At 38.8% G+C, this 20,809-nt stretch overlaps 2 protein-coding genes across 9 annotated transcripts in view; one reads left to right on the top strand and one right to left on the bottom strand.

The window, feature by feature from the left end:
- Window positions 1-5,305, bottom strand: part of ccser2a (coiled-coil serine-rich protein 2a) — a 56,374-nt gene extending 51,069 nt beyond the window's left edge. For 3 of the 8 annotated variants that reach the window (XM_044136335.1, XM_044136340.1, XM_044136342.1), the window contains exon 1: window positions 4,724-5,284. The gene's annotated coding sequence lies outside the window, so the exon portion shown is untranslated. Of the gene's footprint in view, window positions 1-23; window positions 93-4,723 lie in introns of those variants that run through there. The other 5 variants (XM_044136336.1, XM_044136343.1, XM_044136338.1 and 2 more) reach the window with 5 other exon arrangements.
- A 1,696-nt stretch (window positions 5,306-7,001) lies between these two features.
- On the top strand, window positions 7,002-16,144 carry sparcl2 (SPARC-like 2). The gene is made up of 8 exons (XM_044136491.1): window positions 7,002-7,066; window positions 7,568-7,640; window positions 8,641-8,752; window positions 10,166-10,284; window positions 10,372-10,526; window positions 12,473-12,585; window positions 15,114-15,208; window positions 16,046-16,144. Exons 1-8 carry the CDS (start codon window positions 7,010-7,012, stop codon window positions 16,108-16,110), a joined length of 789 nt encoding a protein of 262 aa, XP_043992426.1. The 5' UTR covers window positions 7,002-7,009; the 3' UTR covers window positions 16,111-16,144.
- The last annotated feature ends 4,665 nt before the right edge of the window (window positions 16,145-20,809 follow it).

The raw sequence follows: 20,809 nt of genomic DNA on the forward strand, positions 1-20,809 counted from the left end.
AAATTGTAATTTGACGATATTACCTTGAGTCAGTGGACGTCTGATGACATGTCCAATTATTTTGTGACAGAATTAAGGAGGAAGGATGATCACTCTGCATCTAAACTAGAAACTAATGTTGCACCGAGCTGAAAAAGTAGAGCACGGGAAAAAGGAAGAGCCTTCAGATACTGAGCTGTCTGCTGCCAGCCTCAATCCCCACATGTGTACAAACGTAATGTCAGCTGTGAAGCTCGTGACGGAGGGGTGAGCGAGTGGGCGGAGAGCGCAGAGCTTTCATGAGCGCATTCATATTTGATGAGGGTGTCTTTGAGAAGCCCTACCTAGCATGCAACAAGACGGAAACGTCTCGGAGTAAATGTTCGTCAAAAATAATTCAGAACGCGAAACTGATTATTTGCAGACTGAAATTTAAGAAAGTCAAGAAGAAGTGCATTACCCCAAACAAATGGCAACATTCACAGCATTTTTTGTGATATCATGAGACCACTAAAGGGGGGGATAATAAAGGAGACGGATCCTGCCGAGCACTCAACTGAGCATAAAAAAAGACTATTTATCGCGCTTCTCAGAGATTCAGGATAAATTTTCTTTCCCCCCTCATCATTTCATGGTTGACAGCTTAGTGGTTTCGCTCAGTCAACTATTTTCTGCCAAGGCAGTGAAGTCGTTTGAGCGTTGCCAGCTTTTCAAGGTCTTCAGTTGTGTCTGCGATGTCAGTTACCTTCATAAATCACAGCAAGGATTCTGAAGCAACACTTTCTATAGCCGTCACAAAATAAAGGTTTAAAAAAAAAAAGGATTTAAAGTGACAGATTCGACTTGAGAGTTTCATTTAATGCTTTAGCTAAATGACTCAGTCGAGATCAGCTGTTTTTGAAAGTGCAAAACTACAGTGGTACTGCAAAATTGTTGGGTTTTTTTTGTGTACATGGTATGACTTTTTCCTTAATATGTCAAGCTCCAGCCATACCTTGTCAGAGGTATGAGTCACACTGCAGTTAAAAGTCCTCCCCTGAGCTCTTCCCAAGGTGTTATGATGAGAACTGAAAGTCTTGGCAGACCTTCTGCAAATCTAATTAGCAGCTCAGATGTCAAGTCTCCCCCAATGCCATCATCATGAGACTCCCAATGTCACTATTAGTTCAGCTCCTCGCGTTTAGGTGTGAAAGAGACGGGCACTTTACCGTGCACCCTGTGCCAAGTGTGACCGGTTATTAAAGGATAAACAGAGCCATTCAGCGGTAAAACATCAAGATCTTCATGGTGTGCAGAAAATGCGCGGGACTCAGAAATGAAAATTTGTGATTTAAACGATCGAAGGGATTCTTCTCTGTAATTTAACTGTTTTTTTTAATTGAGCTTAACATGAAGTTCTTGGTCTGAAGCCTGTGACTGAGAACAGCTTTATGTTCAATCAACTCCTGTCAGAAATTGTGTATGGTTCTCACGAACAGTTTCATGTACTTAATATGTTTCCTTTCCTTTGTCCTAACCATTTAAATCAATGTTCTCGTGAGTACAGAGAGTGATTTATCAATTCCATTCTGAATTTAGACATGATGGTGCTTTCTTATCTTTATCTTATCTCATCTTTCCGCACCACATTTCTTAGCTGATTAGGGTGTCACATAATGAGTTTCCAATATTCTATTTTTCTGAGATATTTAATTTGGTGTTTCTGTTATCTGCTAGCCATAATCATCAAAATTGCAAAAAGGCAAAGGACTGGAATATGTCACTATGTGACGTATAATACAGCATGTGAGTTTCTGAGATAACTGGTAAGAAATATTGACCTTTTAGACAATATTCATATTTTTTAAGATGGACCTTGGTTTTACATCACAAATTCTTATTCTGAAGGGTTCAAAATCAGAAGAAATGAGGCAGTAGTAATTTTTCATAGCACTTTAAATGACAATCTGCTTTTGCAGTTGTGTAGTCAGTATGTGAAACTTTTTGTAGGCTTTTGTTTTATAACTCATAACTCCAAGGTTTTAAAGGTACTTCATTTTATATCTTAAGCTATGACTATATTATTAGCTCAGGATGCAAAATGCCAGAGTCTGTCAAAAGAATATTCTCCTTCAAGTGTCACAGGAAAAATGACCATTCTCTTGCTTGTTGTGTGTTTGGTGTTTTTTAATTCTACCTTATCCTTTCTTCCATATTTACAAGATGTGGTGTTTCCAATAAAACCAAATTTAGCAAAGTCAATAAAAATAATAACAGTCTAAGTAGTACGCTGTGTGAGATTCATAGCAGATATATCCTGTGTGAGTAAATAGAATACAATACAATTAAGCCAACTTCCTTTTGGTTCCATTTTCCTGTGGCTTCTTGTTTTCCACCAAATCTACGGATGACATTTCATACCAAACACGTTTCACAGCTGCAACTATTTTTCTTTGGATGCCAACAGTTTCTGGCTGAAGGGGAGCGAACGTGATATCAAGACCCATCCTACTAATACATTTTTATTTAGTTATTTTATCATCAAAACTACTATGTCAGAGATTATTCAAGAGGAATGGACTGTATCAAAAAGTGTAGCATTTTCGATGCACCTTCTATTTGTTGTTTAAAGTACAATTAAAACGGAACCTTAAAATCCATTAGGCACAACTGGAAGTTGAAGTTGCTGTTCATTTTACATGCAAACACATTATTTGAATATCAAAATGATACAGGTGAAATGGCTGAAAAGATGGCTGAAAACTCCAACTTAAAGAAACGAAAGAGAGCTTATCATGCTTGATACTAAGAGGAAAGTATCAAGCATACTTGATACTTTTATTATAATGTTGGACATAATAATAAAGCTCATAAGTATGCAACAGAATAACAGATATTTACATTGACTTTGACTACAGAACATGTTTTATTCTAAAACCCTGTATTAGCTAAAGAAAACTTACTCTTCAGAGATGACTGTAAATATAAAATCTTAACCCTTGCTTCACTTTGTCAAGCAACAGTTTCAGTATAAAATATTGGCCATCTGTTAAGTGGAATTTTTTTTATTATTATTATTATTATTGTTATTATTTTTAGAAGGGAATTTCCTAATCTTTGCAGAACACACTTGTTTCAAATGTCTGTCAGTTTCAGACCTTGTGTCTGTGTTTCACTCTGAGTGTAGAGAGCTATTCCAAGGCTTTAAACATCTGTGGGCTTACCGAGTGAAAGACATGGCTGATAAGCATGGCTAAGTATAGCTGTAATGATGGGCCACATGCAGTGGCTGAGGAGGGCAAGGAGGATAAAAGAAAAGTCAAAGTCGAGTGGCTCAAGTCGACAATGTCGCAGCAGAAGAAAGGTAACAAAATGACCGAACATGCATAGAGGGATGTCCTCTATGCTATCAAATGTCCCATTTGTCAAGATTGTGCATATCATTAATTAAGATTACAGAGCCATAAACTTGCAAGGAGCAAGTAAAAATAAATTTTTAACAACTGATGTTTGCATGTAGTCAATTGTCTGGGATGCTGCTTAACCTCCGCCTTGCTCTGTGGTGAGTCTAAGCCTCTGTTTGAACTTCTGGCACTGTCAAAACAAATGACTTCACGCATCTCCCTGATGTAAAAAGGCCCCTCTGAGCATGATGAAAGCACATTTAAACCTCCTATCAGCCTGAGGGGAGCCCCTCCTGGGCACCATGCTGTCTTGGAATGACTGCAATGCACAGAGTAATGAGATGCGTGTGATTTCACACGTGGTCAACATAGCAGACACGAGGACTGCGAGGGGGCAACAGTGCGTGAAAGTCACAGGAAAGAAAAGTTACGCGCGCATTCTGAATTTGGGTGGTCTTTTTAAGACAATGTGGATGGTCAGCTGCTGCTGATGCATTTAGCCTGTAAACACACGCTCAGCCTAAGGTGGTGCACCACGGCTTTTGCCGACAGGTGCCTGTAGAAAACACACATGGGTTTTGCATGTGCAGCTGCCCTAATCCGGGAGAAACCACAGGTGTCCATCTCACTTAGTTACACTGTACTGAAAGCCAGTGGCGCTTTGCACTGTCTGGTCTGTACATGTTGCCGCTTTAAATGGAGCGCAGATGCACGCTCAGGCACTATATGGCACCGGCTTGACTGACAACAACTTCAGCTGTGGTGTAAAAATATGATCATGCGGTATTAAAAACCATGGCTAAAATTTAACGTCTGTCTGCTGAAACTTTATGACTGCGTGAGTCATCTTCACTCACCCTTGAGTCCTCTGACATATGCCCAGGAAACATTTACAAAGCCCTGAAAAATCAAAGGCTAACACAAGGTAGAGCATGATTTTAGATTTCTGTACTAATTTTAATCTGAGAAGGAGCATTTGCCCCATTTACTCTGATATCCCTAAAAAAAAACAACTGCCATTAAACTCGTAGAGTCTAACTTTGTGTAATTTAGGTCAGTATACAAATACAGCTGCTCTGAAGAGAAGTTTTCTTGAAACAGACTAAGCTTTTAACATGCCTCCCATTTGAGATTTGCAGAAATGTAAATTATTTCTCATGCTTCTACAGGCTTTGCCGACCTCATTCATGGAACAATGACTTAATGCTATGACTCTAGGGGTGACGATGCAAGAAAACCCATCAGCCTCATTGGACAACCAGGAGGATGAACACAGTGATAAACGCTGTATCGAGTTATCAACCAAAACATATTTCTTTGACTGGTACAGGTCCAGATTTACAGTGTGTCTGGCGACTTACCTTAATTATTCCTCCAGCATGGCTCCCCATCTAAACTGTGAGTAAGCAGTCCGGTTGTTTTCTTGTGAACAGCATGTGGTAAAGAAAAATCTGCAGCGGAAGTTAATCTCTGACTTCGCTTAAAACGTGCTGGGATGCAGAGATGAAGTTACTCGCCTGCAGAAGTTCCAGCAATCACTATCAATCAAATCAACCCAACTACGTGGAAGTCGTAAAGAAAGTCTGGTTATAACGCTTACTCTTGTAAAGTAGTTTGTGTTTTTATCAAATATCTCCCTCAAGTTATTTTTTTTTTTTAAACACGACCCGGCTATATGTTTACGATCCGCTAGTTGTCTGCTGACAGCTGTTAAATGGACTTACAGTGGTGGTAAGTAGACCGAAGGAGAAGTTGGTCGTAAAAAACAAGATTGTAAACTCAGACGAAATAGCACAGCGTTTTGTTGATAAGCTACCCACAAGACACAGTACAGCAGCAGTGGGCAGCGACAGTTTCTCATTCCGACATCCGCCCTCCTCTTCGCTCTGCTGGGCGGAGCTTGGAGCTGTCAACCTGGGCGCGCTAATCTGGCAGCTGAGGGCGGCTAATGGGACTGTGACGCCACAGTTTGTTTGTTTGTTTTTGTTTTTTGTTGTTTTTTTGTTTGTTTGTTTTTTTTGGGGGGGCGGGATTGTTTTTTTTTTTTTTGTTTTTCATGAAAAAAAAAAAGAAGAAGAAAGGTTTCTAGGTCAAAATAAATACCACATTCCTAACGTGACAGTAAACGTGTTTTGGACATACATTTTATCTTGATTTGTCTTGTTTTATTGCTTTTTTTTTTTTACATTGTTGATGCAAAGTCAGCCTCACGATTGATTTTGTACTGATTTATAGGTAAATGTATTTTTTTTATTAAACAAGTATTTAATTGAACTTCTGTACTTAATCATTCATAGATAATTTTTCCGGTTTTTTATTTTTACTCCACAGTAAACAGCATAGTAGTGATTTAATTTTGTCAGATTATCTTTTATTTTGTTTTGTAGAAAACAAAAAAAAAAAACAATTAAAATTCTGTCTTCGAATTAATATTTATTTCTGTATTTATTTTATCAAATGTATTTTATGTAGTTTCAGTTTAAAGTAACAGAACTGGCTAACTTTATTAAAAAAAACAAATGAAAAGAAAAACATGTTAGGGATATGGCACCGAACGTTTTAGAATTATTTTTTTTTACATTTATATATATATAATTTCATTTCATTATTGGAAATTATAAGATTGTTGATGTAAAAAACATCTGGTGTTTTGTCTCCAATTTATAATTCAGAGCTTTCTGTGTACAAGCCAAGTTTACTCAGAGAGAATGTTTCCAAAATATTTTCTAAAATATTCTAAGAGCCTTATGGTTCTAAAAGCCAGCAGCCAAAATAACACAGAACAGAATGAAAGTAAAACTACTGATAGAAATGTTGACATCAGATTTCTCCTGCTTATCGTTAAGCTGTTATTCATAACTAAAACCACTAGAGGGCAGTATTGTAGTTCTTTTGCCAGTCATAGCTCAGATTCTCAGTGTCCTGCTCACATTCCTTCCTTTTAGTGCCATGTTTCATGCTTCTGACAGTCTGGGACATATTAAAGGTTTTATGTAAAACAAAAAAAAAAAAGAGAGAAAAAATAGAGCAAAAAGAAGTGTGTTCATAAATCACACTGTGAACCAGTCCCAACTGCAATGAATACCATCTACCTCTCACAAACACGTTCTCCTCACTTTCCCTCTTTGGAAAGGGAGCAAACACACGTCAAAGCTGAAAAAAATATATATAGACAGCAAAGATGTGAAAATCTCTATATGTTGATGGATCAAACAGAAGAAAGACAAAAGTTTCAACACAGCCTGAAAGGAGGAGGGGAGACACAGAGAGAAGAGAAATATCTGGAGACAAGGTGCAGAAGAAGAAAAAGAATAGGAAAGGAAAGGTGGAATAGGGATTCCTGGTAAGCTTTTCTATTTCTCTGTCATCAAAATAGTGTAATAAGAAAGAAATTAAACTTTTTGACTATTTAAAAAATTTCCACAACTAAAAGTCAAGAGTACTCAAAGTGTGAACCAATGCTCTCCTTACTCCTTAAAATTACTTTTTGTGGTCTTCTGGATCCTCAGTGTGCCTTTGTTTCCTACTGTGTTATCAGATTGAATCAATAGAAAATAAACCACAGCAGAAGAAGGGAGAAAACATCACCTGTTAACCTCACGAAATTTCCTTATTTGGCACTTTTTATTGCAGTGGATGTCACAGTAATGAAGCTGAACTGGATACTTGCCTTCTTTCTCCTTATTTACCCATATGCAGCCATGGTATGTTTTTCTAAATATGATTATCTACCAAAAGACTGATTTTCTCATACAATTTGCTATGTTGCTTTTGTCACCTCTGCATGCATTTGATACCAGACACAATTACAGGCAAACGATTCTTTAGGTCATCTATTTGTTGCTGCAGCTCTCAGATTGCCTGCTTATAAGTTTGTAAAATAAAAATACGAGTTATGAGAGCCTGGCTCAAGCACTTGGCCACCTGCATGTGATCTGGGAAACTTTTGGGGGGCAGATGTGGAGCTGGCGTAGACTACAAAGAGTCCTGAAATTCATCTCATGGAGATAGAATATTACTTTCACTGCTGTTTTGAATATATCTTTTTAGATGTTTGCAAACCTGTAAGTGACTTAGATTGCAATTTTGGACTAAAACGGTAATTCACTGACGCTGCTGAAATATAATGAACACCCATAATCCTCTAGCTCTCTATGTTGAGCATGGCAGATAACTTTCAGAATATGCTTGTCATTTTGGTGCAGGGAGGCAGAGCTCTGCGCAGACAGAGAGAAGCTGAAGAGAGGCTGACACCATACATTGGTAGAGAGGACCCCGGTAAGATCCAGCAGCAAAAGAAAGCCATATGTGTCTGCATGCCAGTGATGAAAAGGTCATTTACGGCTAAGAATAAGCAAGCATATTTTTCCCGCTACCTGGTATTCATGTATTAAACATGTAGAATCAGAAAAGATAACCACTTTACTTATCCCATACAGTGGACAACAAAAAAAGTGAAATACTTAAAAAGAAAAAAAATGACAAGCAGACATTAAAAATACCTATAATCAAGGTTATTGTCTTGCTAAAATGATAAAGAGGTTATGGAGCAAAACAAAGCATTATCTGCATATCAATTAAAGTCTGTGACTTACTGCCATTTATTTAGTGAACCGCATGTTGACAAACAGGATAACTTTTTTCCTTTAATAAAGACAATCATTATTTGATAACTACTTTTTGTATCTACTCAAGAAGTGTTAAAACTTTTCTGGTGTTCCGAAGCATTTACAGTATGTGCAACAAAACAGAGAAGAGAAAAAAAGAAAGAAAGAAAGAAATAGGGTTAGGGTTACACAAATGCCCTTTCTTTGTGTGTGTAATGATAAAAGTTTAAAGGATATCTCCAAGTTTCACACTTGTTATGTAAGTTACAAATGTAACTTACATAACAATTGTAAGTTATGCTAACTTACAATTGTTCAGTCCAATGGGTCATTTTCAGTCAAATTATTAGCACAAACTACTGTTTGGAAAAGTGTTGGTATTTTTGGTGTGTTTTGTTGTTTAGAAAAAACACGATTTCACACAAAAAGACATGGAAATAAGGCTGCGTATGCTGTTCATTCTTTCCTTGACTTTCTGGTGACGGCTCTTTTCAATTCAACACAATCTCAACAGAGTTTACTCAAGTCTTTGCTCAAAAGGGGATCACCTCAAGATCCCAGCTTTCAAAGCTCAACTGCCTTGTATTTTATTTAAAAAAAACAAAAACAGTTGGCTTATTTAAAATAAAAAAAATGTGTGTAAATAATATATACCTTGTTTGCTATTTCAGAAAAGCTTTGTGAGCTGCTCAGATGCCACAGTCCCGTTGGATCTTGGTGCCAAGTAGTTCAGGAAAAGGGAATTCTCACACCCAAGTGTGTTTGTCCGCACTCATGCCCACGGTAAACACCCTGCATGACACTTTTTTACTATTCGGTGTCGTTTGTAAGCAAGTCGTTTCAATGACTTTACATTTGTCAAGCTCTCTCATGAAAAGATACTTGCAAAAGTATTCACAAACATTGACTTTTTTTCAGTACATACTCATAAATGTCATGTATTTTCTTGGAATTTTATGGCATAGTGTGTTATGGTGTCAGCGTATTGCAAAGCTAGGTCAAAAAACATGAAGGCCGTAAGTTTTAAAAATATTTTCCAAAAAAGTAAAATAAAGAAAAGCGAGCCGTGGCATGCATTTGTGTTTATAGTCCTAGATTCAATGTTTTCTAGGATTGCCTTTCAGTGCAATTAGAGCTGTAAGTCTATGAGAGTGTGCCTACAAGATCTTTTTGCCATGTTTTTGATGGAATCTTGTAAGTCCTGCCACATGTTGTTACTTGGAGTTTGGTCTTGTCATTCACTATTATTTTATAACTCTTGAATATTTTTAGATCTATGCCATTCTTTTGCTGCTAAGGTTGTATATTTAGGGTCACATCTCCGCTGGAAGATGAATCTCCACTGATTTGTCAGATTATTGTAGGCTTTCTCCCAAGTTTGAACTGTATTTCGCTCCATGAATCATTCCATAAACTCTGACCTGTTTTCTTGTTCCCTCTATAGAAAAGCATCGCCATAGCATGATTCTGCCACCGCCATGTTTCACTGTGTTGATCTTGTATTAAAAATGATGTTCAGCGTTTTTTTTTGCGTTCAAGCTTAATTTTGCCTGTATCTTCCGTTATTTTGCTCATATATAGTCAGAAGACAACTTCCATCCAACCATCCATCCATTTTCTTACACCCTTCTTCCCTAAGGGGGTCGGGAGGGTTGCTGGTGTCTATCTCCAGCTGCATTCCGGGCGAGAGGCGGGGTCACCCTGGACAGGTCGCCAGTCTGTCGCAGGGCAACACAAAGACATACAAGACAAACAACCATTCACACACACACTCACACCTAGGGAGAATTTAGAGAGCCCAATTAACCTGACAGTCATGTTTTTGGACTGTGGGAGGAAGCCGGAGAACCCGGAGAGAACCCACGCATGCACAGGGAGAACATGCAAACTCCATGCAGAAAGACCCCGGGCCGGGAATCGATCCCAGGACCTTCTTGCTGCAAGGCAACAGCTCTACCAACTGCGCCACTGTGCAGCCCCAGAAGACAACTTTATGGTCTAAATTAAAAAAAATTAATTTTAAATTAAAGGGTGGATAAATACAAATGTATGCCACATTTTCCAGATTTTAGCTTGAACATTTTTAAAAAACCATGTTGTTTTTTGGGATTTTTTTCGCTCACCTGCGATTTATCCACTGTTCTCTGTAAACCAAATCACTTCGTGATTTGTGTGGGTGCTGACTTGTTCCATCAGGCAGAGGGCGCCAGTGTGCAGTGTTCTGGGAAAGACCTATGGGAATGAGTGTTTGCTTCACAAAGAAGCCTGTAGGAAAAGGCGCCGCATTGGAGTGGCTCACTCAGGACCCTGTTTGGGTAAACACGCATAACATTCAATATGTCGCGGAATTTCCGGAGTTCTCCCCAGCTTTCCAAATCATCTCTGATATTCCCTCTTATCAGTCCTCAAGAGCGAATGCACCGAGGAAGAGCTGGGCCAGTTTCCATATCGTCTCCTGGACTGGTTTCTTCTCCTGAGGCGAATGAGGGAGTCGTACACACCTGCAGCTCTGACACAAACCTGTCTCAGCCACGCCGAGAGGACGCAGCTGGCAAAGGTCAAACTTTGTGGTTGAAAGTGACCTAAAAGCAGTAGACTCACAGAAGACCGGGAGTCCTTTGTAAAGCAATAAATGTGATTTATCGTCTACAACAACATCAGCCAGCGATGACACAATGCGAATCAATATCAACCACGAATTGAATTACTTAAGAAACTAAAATTGGAAGAACGACATGCTAAGAGATCGCTTTTGCTCCCAGTGTAACCCTACTCCAAACACAAAGTTGTTTTTATTTTTTTTTTTTTAACAACAGACATTACCACTATGCTGTTGCCCTTTGTGCACTTGTCTGGTGATTGATCAATGCTAAAAACCAACTGGAAATGGCGAGTTCTTCTGTTGCGTGTGGCCTGGTTGCCCACAAACTGAGATGGGGGCTCTCAGGAACACAATGCATAAATAGGGGTTTGGTCAATATCCACTGAATTATTCAATAAGATGATGAAAGAGGGATAACTTAACAACCTCTCTCCAGCAACCCTTGATCTCCACAGCCACACATAAATTAAATGAAAACCTGTGCATTGTTTTCAGTATATGGGAAGTGATACATGATGTAAAAGAGCAGAAGCTTTTCAAATACTATGAAGGTTGCTCTTTAACTTACTTAGAGAGGTAATATCTAATAATTATTTTTAAATTATACAGCGTGGAAGCATTTGTGCCGCGTTTCCAAATTTTGTCACGTAACTCGAATTGCATTTTATTAGGATTTTATGTGCTAGACCGACACAAAGTGGTGCGTATTTCAGAAGAGAGTGAAACGTGATATAGGGTTTTCAGAGATTCTAGAAAATAAAATCTGAAAAGTGTGGAGTGGAGTCATTTTGAGTGATGGGTTGAACAGTTCTCCATGAGGTATAGAAAGTTTGGGACATTGTTTTGAAACCTAATTCTGTTTTAAATGGCTCCACTCTTAGGGTTGATATAGTAACTCTATTTACAAGGTAGAAAATCGTGCAAAATTTTTGCACCGTTTTTATTGATAGGATTTGAAAGGGGAATGGATGTCTTTGCGCTAGACTTTTCAGGTTTTAATTGTAAAAAAAAAAAAAGAGAAATAAAGAAATAGAAAATACATGTATGCCTTTCCAAACACATCAACAGTATGTCTTACTTTGTGTTGGTTCATCACATAAAATCCCCCGAAAAAAATTTTGCTTTTCCATTGCATCAACAACATCCATCCATTTTCTATAACCCTTGTCCCTAGTGAGGTCGGGAGGGTTGCTGGTGTCTATCTCCAGCTAACGTTCTGGGCGAGAGGCGGGGTTCACCCTGGACAGGTCGCCAGTCTGTCGCAGGGCAACACAGAGACAGACAGGACACACAACCATTCACACAGTGAGGGAGAATTTAGTCATGTCTTTGGACTGTGTGAGGAAGCCAAAGTACCCGGAGAGAACCTACGCATGCAGGAACCCACAGTGCTTCCCAGGCCGGGAAAATCTGATAGCTCAGCAGTGACCATCTCTTAGTGTGTCGTCTATGGAGAAAAAACTGAGAACATGGAGTTAATGGCAGCAATAACTGCAGATTTAGTAAGTGGGTGACATAAAACTACACACTGATTGTTTTCATACCTTGCAGTTTGAATGAGGATGAGCTAATGATCCCACTGTTTGTTTGGTTAGGCTTAATAAAAAATCTGATTGAAAGATAGGCACTACTTCTTCTCTTGGCACCAGTATTTCAATGAAAAATACTTAAAAAAAAAAATATGATCATCGTGAAAAGGAAACATTATATAAATTAAAAAACAACAGTAGGCTGAGAATGGAGCCTTGAGGTGCACCACAATTTAATCTCACTCTATAAATTATTACTTTTAATAAACTGAGCTTGAACTTTAATGGTGCAATATTAACATTAATGCATTATTAAAATGCAGCAAAGCGCAATAATCTTCTTATTTCTACATCTCTCTCTTTTGTTTTTAGGAAAGCTTTACTTTACTGGACAAGAACAAAGACGGAAAGCTGAGCAGGAGGGATCTGAAGAAGCTATATTACAAGAAGATGCCTTCGGAGCGTTGTGCTACACCATTCTTCCTGTTAGTCCCATCTGCACCCATTTACAAACGCATAAAATAAGCACATTCCTTTTGACACATATAACTATTTTATTTATTTTTAACCCTCTATGGCAAGACTTTTGAATTTTTTGGAGAAAAATAATATTTTCATGCATTCTTTGGGAGCTTGGTGGTCCTTAATTACATATCAATCATAAAATCGGACCCTGACTCCTCCCGGAAACAGATTTGAGTTTGTTGCCACAGGGCAACATTGTGCTCCCAGGGGTCTAGAATGGCAAGGTTTTCTACAGTGATTATGAGAAATGAAATACAAATCAAACAAAAATTAATTCATAAAAAGAAAAACTTTATCTTGACAAAACTAAATCAGACGTGGTTCCAACTCACCAAATATAAAATAAACAACCATTCATGAGTGAATGCTACATTTAAGCAAATTAGTCAAACAAGCATTTGTGTGATTGTACGTGTGTATGTTTGGCGGAGTTCAAATCACTAAGGATGCTGCCATCAGTCTTTTTCCCTATTATATGTAAAACATCATGAAGGAATTGCTTGCTGAGGTGAAAAAGATTGTATGTCATTTTTCTGGTACTTGATTATTGACAAACCTGCGAATCACCATCTGTTTATCTGATCATCTGTGGGTAGTAGCAACAAGATTCACATCAGTGACTGGAGTTAGGGCTACAGGTTCTTTTTGCAAAGTTTGCAGTTCTGATTTTTTTTTATTTTTTTTTTAATTATTATTATTTTATTTTGTTTTTGGTAGAATTTGAGCCAAGCAAAGAAAAACATTTCCACCAGCTCCCATATCTGTTATGCCACGACTCACCCTGTGTAGGTTTTCAAGTTGTACGGAACACTATCTGTACCAGCCATATGAAGTACCCTGCAGCCCCATATTTTTGGTTTTGGCAGGTAGTGCTTCAGTCTTTGCCTGCCTTGGAATAGGGCCATTTATTCATTGATGACCAGCTTATCACCCTTTGGGACAGAAGTTAGTTTTGAGGATAAAAAAAACAGTGAAATAATGAAATCATGTTTTCATCGGGAATGATCCCAACTTATGAACCATGCACCTTCCGTCCATGAAATGATCTTGCATCCATCTCCTGTTGCTTTTAGTCACTAATAAAGTAAAAAAAAAAAAAGGCTTTATAATTATTTTTGTAATCAATTGCATATCGATGCACCATAATAATATTGTCTGAACAAAAGGGCCCCAACTGAGCAATGTTGGCTGAGGCAACAAACAAAATAAATAAATAAATAAAGTTTTAACATATAAATTATTTTTTTTTAAATGTCTTGAAATGATCTACAATGCTTCTTTGCAGGCTCACAGACATGAAAATATTTTTAGTTAGAGTTACCCAAAGTTTAAGCATGAAGAAAAGTGATCTATAACTTACAAGTACGAGGCAGGCAAGGTGTAGCATGGAGCTTTACTTCATAAAAAGGACTGCCCCTCTTCCAAGTAAATGGTCACATGAACCCCAATACCTCTTTTATTTGGACAATAGTATGTCTGGTGGTACTTTAAATCACCCCCACCCCCAGAAAAATAAAATAAAGGAGCAACGTGAGGTACAGATATGTGGTTTGCTATAGAGGCCATGCTATAGAGGGTTAAGATGATTGTAACATATCTCTAGTTTTGATCAATTTAATATTGAGCAACATGTTGTTGTTTATCTTTGCTCATATGTTCATGTTGACGTGACCTCATGTCACACAGAGGTTCATGGTGGAAACCTTCTGTCTCTTGCAATATGTTATGATCGTCATTACAACGAGGTTGAAATGTATCACAGGGCGATGTCCCCCCCCCCCCCACTCTGATCAAGTTGCGCCTCCCACCATGCTGTTCTCTCTGCATGCCATCCATCCATCCTCCATGCTGGGCAGTGCTTCCTTCCTCATCCTCCCCGCTGATCTCATATGACCACACAATTTCTTCATTAACTTTCTCTTTCTTTACCATTTCCTCTCCCCGTTCCCTCCTCTTTACCTACCGTCTGTTTCGTTTTTAGCTCATACGGTTATCCCCTTCCTATGTCAGCCTGTCCTTCATTTTATCTCTCCTGTCATCATTCCAAGTGCTATTTTTCTCTACAATCCACTTGTCCATTCCCCCCACGCCCCCCCACACACACACACACACGCCAACCGCCAGCTCTCTCTCTCTCAGTGTTCAGTGACAGGTTTTGTGGCAGTGGGGCTGTCTGTGTCAATGTCAAGCCATTCCCAGCAATGATAATGTTTATTACCCTTTGTGTCCCCTGGCGCTCACGGATTAACACAAATTGAAGGAGCACCCTTCAGAGATAACGCCGCGCGGCGAACTCAAAGACAATGACAGCTGTGTTTTCCCAATCTCAGTCTGCTTTGCAGTGATGCTTCTTTAAAGCATTCCCTTTCTGTCTCCACGCAGCAAATCTCTAGTCCTGTGCTTGAAATCTAAAGCGTCTGTATACGCATTGTCAGAATTCGTCGAATGTGCCACGTTATGAAGTCCCCGTACTGTGCTGTGCTTGCAGGTCTTGTGATCGTGACAAAAACAAGAAAGTCACTGTGAAAGAGTGGACCGGCTGTCTGGTGGATCGTTCCGAGGCCTGGTTTTATCATTTCATGTGTCAGTTACAACGTTTGTTTTCCAAGTTTATGGATAATTTGTATCCTTATAAATTTCCATTACCTTATTTGTTGTCTGTCTGTACCTTCTTGTAAGTGGTTAAGTTGAAAGATGATCTGAAAAGTGAAGGCTGCCCTGATTCAGTAAATGATTCATCGATTAAATCTTTCAGAATGAACGTTCACTGAACGTCTAATTCAGCACATAAATTAGCGACTTTGATTTAAGTACGAGCCAATAAACCCTAAAAAAGAATTGGTTAATTTTTCTCATGAACAGATGTGAAAACTAAATGAAGAGTAGAAATTCCTAGTCTTTATTGGTTAATGTACCTTCCTTTATTTGATGTAGCGCAGCCTTTAAAAGCACCACGTTTTAAGAGCGTAAAAGCCATAACTCCAATAACCATTGAATGTATCAGATGACTCTTTCGTACTGTTGGTAGTAATCACTGATGGCCTAAAGAATACAGTGGCTTTAAAAGTTCAAGTACAAAACTATGAATGTTATAATTAAAGGAAAAACATTTCAGGACTTGTGCTATAAAAAAATAGCTTACAGTTTGTGTTTATTTTTGATTAACTTAATTAGAAGAAGAGAGGGGAGCAATTTCTTTAAGATTCTTGCAAGAACCGCCATAGAAAGGGGGGAGTATGAGTTTGTTCAAATATCTGTCAGTGGCTCCCTCACATATTACACCTTCCTTTTGCAGTCTTTAATAAATAAGATCAGTTTTAACCATTCTTTTCTACAAGCTTTTAGCTGAAAAATGAAGGATAATTTTTTTTTCGTTTTTCACTATCCATGGTGATGATTTTGTTTGTGCTTTGTCCACAGCAATGAAAATGGGCTCTCACCAGCTGTGCCCTACTGTCAAACAAGAACTCCTGCATCTCTTTTGAACTTGCATCAGTACAGCAACCCGATTAAATAAAAAATAACAGTTTCTCTGCAAACACTGTCGACTTCTCTGTTTCACTGCTTTCAACATGGCGATTCATCATACTAACTTCATTTGCTGTCTGTATTGTACGGACGCCCTAAATGCCTGAACAAGACCTCCTCTGCCAATTACGTTTACTGCTAATTACTTTTGGTGACATTTCTTCAATTGTGTTGTAAAGCATCGAGGACAATGGGTAATACTGAAACCAAATGAACACGGCATGCATTGAATAACCAATTAGAGGGAAAGACGGCTGCGGCGGACTTCACAGAAAGATACGAGAAGCAAGATCGAAGATAAAGATGTGTGTAGGAGAAGTCCTTAGTGCAAAGTGACGTGACAAGAGAGGAGGCAAAGAGATAATAAAAGGAGGTTAACCAGAGCAGTACTGAAAAGTGTCATGGGGCATCTGCAGAAGCCGAGGGAGGAAAGACGTGAACAAAAGGGAAAGAGAAAATGTGTTTGTGAAAGACGGGAAGAGGTAATGCACTGTAAATGGGAGTGCTAGTAATGGAGTAATGCATAAAAAATGGATCAGAAATGAAGGAAAGACGGAGAACAGAGAGAAAGCGAGAGAGGTGGCAGTCGCTGAGAGAGAGGGAGACAAAATGCGAGAGAGAAAGGAAGAAAGAAATATTCCATGAAATATAAAACACAGTGCTCTAAAAACTCTTGTTGCAACTTTGTTAAAGCTTCAAGGATACATTACTGTGAGGCAGAACTGTTGGAGGAAATGTCTGGCCTGCAGTGAACTTCTCAGTATGACTGGTTTCCCTGGTCTAATTAGCCTTCGAATATGCCCTGCCTGCAGGATGAGGGGAAGAAAAAGAGACATCGGAAGGAGGAGAGGTTTCTGGACTCAGTGTGAGATGCAGCTCCAGCCCAGACTTAAGGCTAATGATGATTAGGAGCTGCTCACTAGAAATGTGTTTTTTTTTTTTTTTTTTTTTAAACTGTTTATATTTAAGATCAAACTCTAGATCAAACTCTGATTTCTTTTTAATCAGTTTTTTTAAGGTATTTTTTTTTCTCAAATGTAGTGTGAACCACTGGAGAGATCAAATTTGTTTTTGAACATAAATTCAAATGTGTCCTGGGTTAAAGTGGTGTAGGAGCAAAACACAGGCAGGATGATCATGATGTGGTAGGTTAATGAGAAGAACAGGGACGGTAACCAGTGATTTCAGGCTGCAAAAGAACATATTTAAACATGTGCATTTATTCATTGCACAGGTGGCACTCGATCACAGTACCACACTGGAACTTACTAAATTCAACTTGCCTTTAAAAGTTATTCCATCAACCATAGAATTGCGCTAATTGAAAATACGAAAATAAATTTGCTCAATGGAAACACGCTGTAAAACGTTTTTGTGCTAGGATGAGACAGTATTTTTTTATTTATTTTTTTTCGGCCATATTGAAATTGATGTATTTTTGCAAAACTGCAAGGGAAACATGGTTTTTTGCATCATTCGATCAACAGCTGGATTTTACTGCTGGAGAAAAAGACAAAGAACGAAGACAACAGGAGGCTGATGGTTTGTTTTTATATTTCATCTTATGGACAGCGTGCTGCTGGCTCCACCAGACGTCTCACATTGCACAGTTCATGAAAAGTTGTGTGTCATTCCAACATGTTGAATCATGTGACTTCTGCAAAATTATGGACTACAATTTACTCAAAACGCCAAATATATGGCCTCTCCCAACTGTAAGGAGTTTGTCACTCCAACACACTGATTTTTTTTTACATCAGCAGAATATCGAGACAGATTTGTACACTTTTGTACTGGAAATGCAGCAGCAGGTTGTTTCCTCTCCCAGCTGTTTCCTGTCTCTTCCTGGACTCTCCCTGTGCTGTTTTTCATTTCTCCCTGATTAGCCCTAGCTCTTTGTTACCTGGTCAGGTAATCGTCTCTCTCAGTATATAAGCTTGTCTATTGTTGAGATAGCATCTGTGCTAAAAAACAAACAAAAAAAACAACTCACCATGACATTTAGCACTTAATCCTATGGAAGAGGATTAGGGCCACTGAAAAAAAAAAAGAATTCTGACTTTTTGTCTCAGAATTCTGAGATTAAAGTCAGATTAAAGTCAATCTATATAACCCAGTTTAGCAAGGTTCAAAGTTTTTTTTTAGGTTTTTTTTGTTGTTTTTTTTTAGAAATTTACTTGTCATTTTGTACAATCCATACTTTCTTAACTCTAAATAGTAATTTGTTTTTTTATTAATTGCATTTCAAAATATTAAAATGACGACCGATGCCAGTGATCGCATGAACCTTAATGGAGCGAACAGCTCAGGTCATTTTACCTGGAGTTGTCTGAAATCTATTCTCCACTCAATAAACAACATGTTAGCAAAGACTAAGACTTTTTTTTTTTCTTTTTGGCTGATCAATTTAAATCCTAACCAGCTCAACTTGTCAGATTTTGGATGCAATAAATGTTTCTGTGCATTGCACTGAGGCACTTTTTGTTACCTTTGTCTAGATTTCTTGGGAAGTTCCTTCCAGGTGTTTTGTTCTCCTTTAAACTTGCATGTGCTAAGAATCACTAAACAACTTTTAAGTATTTCTTGTTAGATTCCTCTTCAGGCAATTCTGAGCTGAGAAATTGTCTCAAGGTCTCAGAAATGCTGAATCCTTTCTTGTCTTATTTCTTCTCCCAAATTCAAATTAATGTTAAACGTTGGCGCACAAAATTAGGCCGAAAGTCCTTTCTTTCCTTTTCAACTTAGAAGATATTTTCAATATCTATTTTGCTATTCAAAACCCATTTTTCCTCTTCCTTTCAATACGGAGTAGAATTAGTGTTAGTACATATGTGCTTATGTGCTTGTGCTAATTTTACTTCAGTATATCAATAAGAAACAGTCCTTAGTGGAATTATTAAATAAAAATAAGCCTCATTCATTTTGACTGACCAAATAACTCACTGTTTTGGTAAATACCTAGAGCCTCTGCTTCTTTAGATTTCTAGGGATAAATGAAGAATTCCTCCTTCAGACACAATTATGACACATTTTGAAACTAATTATTTTTCTCCTTAAAGGTTCACATCACTTCTGCTCACATACTTGTCCAACCGGACGTGATAAAATTAGTCCAGACCCCTCCTGTCTTTTCAAGCCTATGTAAAGACCTCTGTAAGTAAAACAGCTGTTTGCTCCGCCCCAGATTACTTCCACTAGTGAACGTCTCTCCGCCATCACTCCCACCTTCTGCAGGGACTCATTTTAACCCAGACAGAAATAAATAAAATGAGTTATTGGGGCCACCCCTGGAGCTCCACCATCAAATTTCTCTCTTTGTGTGTCCTCATATCCCCCCCATACACACACACACCCTCCTGGGTGCTAAAAGATTCCCTCTCATTACCTCTCATCCACCATCTCCACCTCCTTCCATCCCCCATCCAAACACGGAAAGGGCAGTGGCAGATCGACCCAACTAATCTCAATAAGCCACAGACACACAGCAGCTCACCTTGGATATTAGATGAGCCCGATATCCCGTGTGCCACCCACCTCTCTAACCTTGTCCTCTCCCCTGCTCCTCGTTTGGGTGCTCATCACTGTTGCGATCTATGATGGGATTGCACACATCTCTCCCTTTCACACACGCATGCACATTAACACATTATTACGCACGCACACACAAACGCCCACGCACACACACACACACACACGCACTAATGCTCCCAAGGGACTGTGACAGCACAGGAGCAGATGGGCGGCTAGTGATGACATGTTGTTAAAAATAAAGATTCCTGTTAACCCGTTGTCAGCTACCGTTCCCCCCCCCCCACTCCTTTCCCTCGTGTCCCCTCACCTCATCTCATCTCTTCCTGTCAATCTCTCCCCATCGTCTTCTCACACCACCAGTCCCTTTTTCATTCGGTGCATTTAGTCTGCAACTCTACCCGTGGAGGCTCTTACTCAGACACTACCAAATCAACTAACCGTACCACTTAAAGCTTGCAGCCCAAGAACCCCAACCCTCCACCCCCTACATGATATTTAATACAAGTCTTTTCCGACCTACAGAGCTCTGTATTATGCCTGGCTTGTAAGAACGCATCAATAATAGATAAAGAAGTCTGTTTAGCTGGGTTCTTTTTTTTTCTTCCTTGCAAATTATGCCGAATTAAATTTTTGCATTCACTTTCTGTCACTTTTCAAATTTGTTCGCTCAGTGTTGATTGCTAAATTATTTAAAGACAACACAGCGGAGGCGGCTGGATCAAAGGAAATATTCTGGCCCGCCATGATGAAACGGGAGGGACGTCGATCTAAGTTCTGAGGGATGCCAGACAAATGTCTGCCGGCTGCAAAGGAAAAACGGATGCGATTCACAACATTACCTGAATGCAAGGTGAACGTTTTTGTGGTTAGTGTAGTGAGCGCCAGATAAGTTCCTCCCTTCATCGATTCGTACCCTGACTTTGTCCCCACGCAGGGCCATTTTGTACATTCCTTTTTTAATTTTGCTCTCAAAAATACAAACCACTTCTTAACCACACCAAATTATTTCTCTTGGTTGCAAAATACTAACAGATCACATTTAATTGTGTTCATACACAAAGTGGTCACTTTATACAATACATGCTACAATTACTGTTTTTTATCTTTAGAACTGCCTTAACTTTT

The sequence above is a fragment of the Gambusia affinis genome, linkage group LG13 (genome assembly GCF_019740435.1).
Source record: "Gambusia affinis linkage group LG13, SWU_Gaff_1.0, whole genome shotgun sequence".
Taxonomy (NCBI): domain Eukaryota; kingdom Metazoa; phylum Chordata; class Actinopteri; order Cyprinodontiformes; family Poeciliidae; genus Gambusia; species Gambusia affinis.

Bases quoted from the DNA above. Each gene is read 5' to 3' on its own strand.
- sparcl2 (XM_044136491.1), top strand. From the start codon at position 7,010: ATGAAGCTGAACTGGATACTTGCCTTCTTTCTCCTTATTTACCCATAT. The intron at 7,641-8,640 runs GTAAGATCCAGC...TTGCTATTTCAG, and splicing joins CATTGGTAGAGAGGACCCCG to AAAAGCTTTGTGAGCTGCTC. The intron at 10,285-10,371 runs GTAAACACGCAT...CCCTCTTATCAG, and splicing joins TCACTCAGGACCCTGTTTGG to TCCTCAAGAGCGAATGCACC.